This window comes from Oratosquilla oratoria, chromosome 43 (genome assembly GCF_046742065.1).
Source record: "Oratosquilla oratoria isolate Oo_2021 chromosome 43, ASM4674206v1, whole genome shotgun sequence".
Classification (NCBI taxonomy): Eukaryota; Metazoa; Arthropoda; class Malacostraca; order Stomatopoda; family Squillidae; genus Oratosquilla; species Oratosquilla oratoria.
Genome location: NC_134819.1, coordinates 28,636,908 through 28,639,407, shown reverse-complemented (window position 1 = coordinate 28,639,407; position 2,500 = coordinate 28,636,908). Strand labels below are relative to the sequence as shown.

Here is a 2,500-nt window from a genome sequence, read left to right as displayed (position 1 = left end):
CTCCAGTAGAGCAATTGCGCAGAAACCGCGCCGTAACAGGTCAAGAAAACTCTCGACGTTGCATTTACACCGACCTTGACTGAAGCAAAGGGATTGTACGAAGTTCCAGGCTCTCCTTTCTGGCCTTTTACGCCGAGTTCCCCCTGAAACAAAAACAAGAAGGATCCTTGTTAAGGAGTGAAGGCTGAAATCAAGTGCACCAATTTTATCTACTTTTATTTATTTTTTTTTTCATTATTTTTGTCTTCAGCCTATCGGAGACTTGGTTTGTAAGTTTCAAATTTCACTGCATCATAACTCTTCATCATCGGGTATTTTTTTTTCCTCCGTTTTAGTGTTTTTATTTCACGAAGGCGGTTACTATTGCGGTTATATTTTATTTTTTGTTCTCTGATAAGTATTTATTAAGTTAAACAGACGATAACTTTCTTCCCTTTAATCATTCTACTTAGTGGCCGGATGTAGTGAGTGAATTGTAACTTATAATATGATAAGATACAACTTCTATCTCCCCTGCATGACATTATTAATCCCTACGATGAGGTGACGTTTTCAATAAATGTTAATTTAAATATCACTGAATAGTTTTATTGAACTGAACGGGGCGTTGCTCTTCTTGCAAGGCTTTAGAACAGTCGTTCTCAACACGTTTTTTCGTGTATTTCACACTTATGTAATGCTGTTCTTCATCCTCCTTGAGACCACTTCATCACTAAAGTTAATCGCTTTGCATCCACTAACAACCACTATTCTCCTTCTTGTGGTCCCACTTATGAAACTCTATGGCTTCTCAAGGGGTCACGGTCCCTAGGTTGAGATCCACTGGTTTAGAATATAGTAATTGATTCTTTCAGCAAAGTTAAGTTCTACATAGATCTCACCCTGGCTAAAGAAGACGACTTCCATCAACCCACAGACAACGCGCTGTCGTAAAGACCTTGTTATTAACACCAGTAGCTGCTCGGATCGTTATTCTGAGTGAAGTCTTGTTTTATTTATCATAATTCCCCCAGTAATTACGAATAATAGGCTCTCACGTACCTCTAATTAACGAACTCTTCTATGAATAAAAATGACTTTTAATTATATAATGACAGGTCGCATCACATCCATGAAGAAGCAAGTCTGATGTGTAAATGCAGACGGAAATGACAGCCAAAATTTATCTCTGAATTATATATGATTGTTGAGAAAATTCCACCAATGAAAAAATGAATAAAAAATCTTCTCGTGAAGATGACTTTTATCCTGGAAAAGTTCAAGTGATTTTATTCAGTTTAAGAAACATTTCGTTCCAAAGACGATTCAAAGGAGATCAGCTATCTCCTTCACTATTGTAAAGTGCTCAACATGGTTGTATTTTGTCTATCACTAGGTGATGTTATTATACTTTTGGAAAAGCACAGAGTGAAAAAAAAAAAAAATCAGCTACTCTCCATGTAATCGACATCGCTGACTCTGCACTTTGGTAATTATAAAGTTATGGACGATTTTGGCGACGTCGACGATGACAGACTCGTGATCATAACAAGTATTTTCCTCTCCCGTTTTGTATCATCGAGTTCGCAATGGCGGCGTCGAGATACAAAGAATGACTGATTTTAAGTAAAGATATTTTATAAAAATTTCACAGAATCACGAGATCCACCAAACCCTTGGGCATATAGAGATTCTTCACATTTACGTTCAGGGCAAAACCAAACAGTTCTATTCGGCCAAAGGAACATTTCGTAACAATCAATTTCAATTAATCAAAAATCACCCCCCCTACCCCCAAGTATGCTACTTAATTGAATAAAACTATATATTTAGCAAAAAAAAAAAAAAAAAAAAAAAAATAGAAAAAAAAAATAAATAAATTAAGTTGAAACTGTATATCAGACGGCCTAGGAAATTTTTGATTAATTTTATGACTGATTTTTAGACTTGCTGAAGTAAAATGTAGTTTTAGCTTGAAAAAATAAAAGCGTGCATATATCTAATCAAACAGTTGATGATTTCTATAATTTAATTCAGAGTGAAAAGATTAATTACAATTACATAAATGATACTAATTACGATTATATAAACGTATACTGATTAAAAAAAATAGTATGACAGATAATGGAAACAAGAATTAATTTTGATACTATTCTTCAATTAAACATTAGATTATAAATATAATTCCAGGGAGGTACGAGGAAGAATGAAACGAAAAATAATCAAATCTATGCAGAGGAGCGAAATCCTAAACAATAATTTATCACATCGTTATCTAAAACAGGATGAAAAAATAAGAAAGGTGATTTCTTGTATGCATATCTCACCACACTACCGAAGACCAATCTTAATTACTCTAATGTGAACATGTGTGGTAGGAACGAGTTTAGAAATCGCCAAGAAAGCAATACGCGACATATACACCATCATTTTACGTCCATCACCTATATGCCTCAAGTGAATAAGGTGAGAGGTGAATTCTTTAATTTCATGAGGTCAATATCTTTCATAAAAAAAGACC

At 34.4% G+C, this 2,500-nt stretch overlaps 1 protein-coding gene across 1 annotated transcript in view; it reads right to left on the bottom strand.

The window, feature by feature from the left end:
• Window positions 1–2,500, bottom strand: part of LOC143022024 (uncharacterized) — a 100,288-nt gene that overhangs the window by 66,512 nt on the left and 31,276 nt on the right. Inside the window, exon 7 of the mRNA XM_076179959.1 lies at window positions 75–143. Within this exon, the coding sequence (XP_076036074.1) occupies window positions 75–143 (69 nt within the window). The remainder of the gene's footprint in view (window positions 1–74; window positions 144–2,500) is intronic.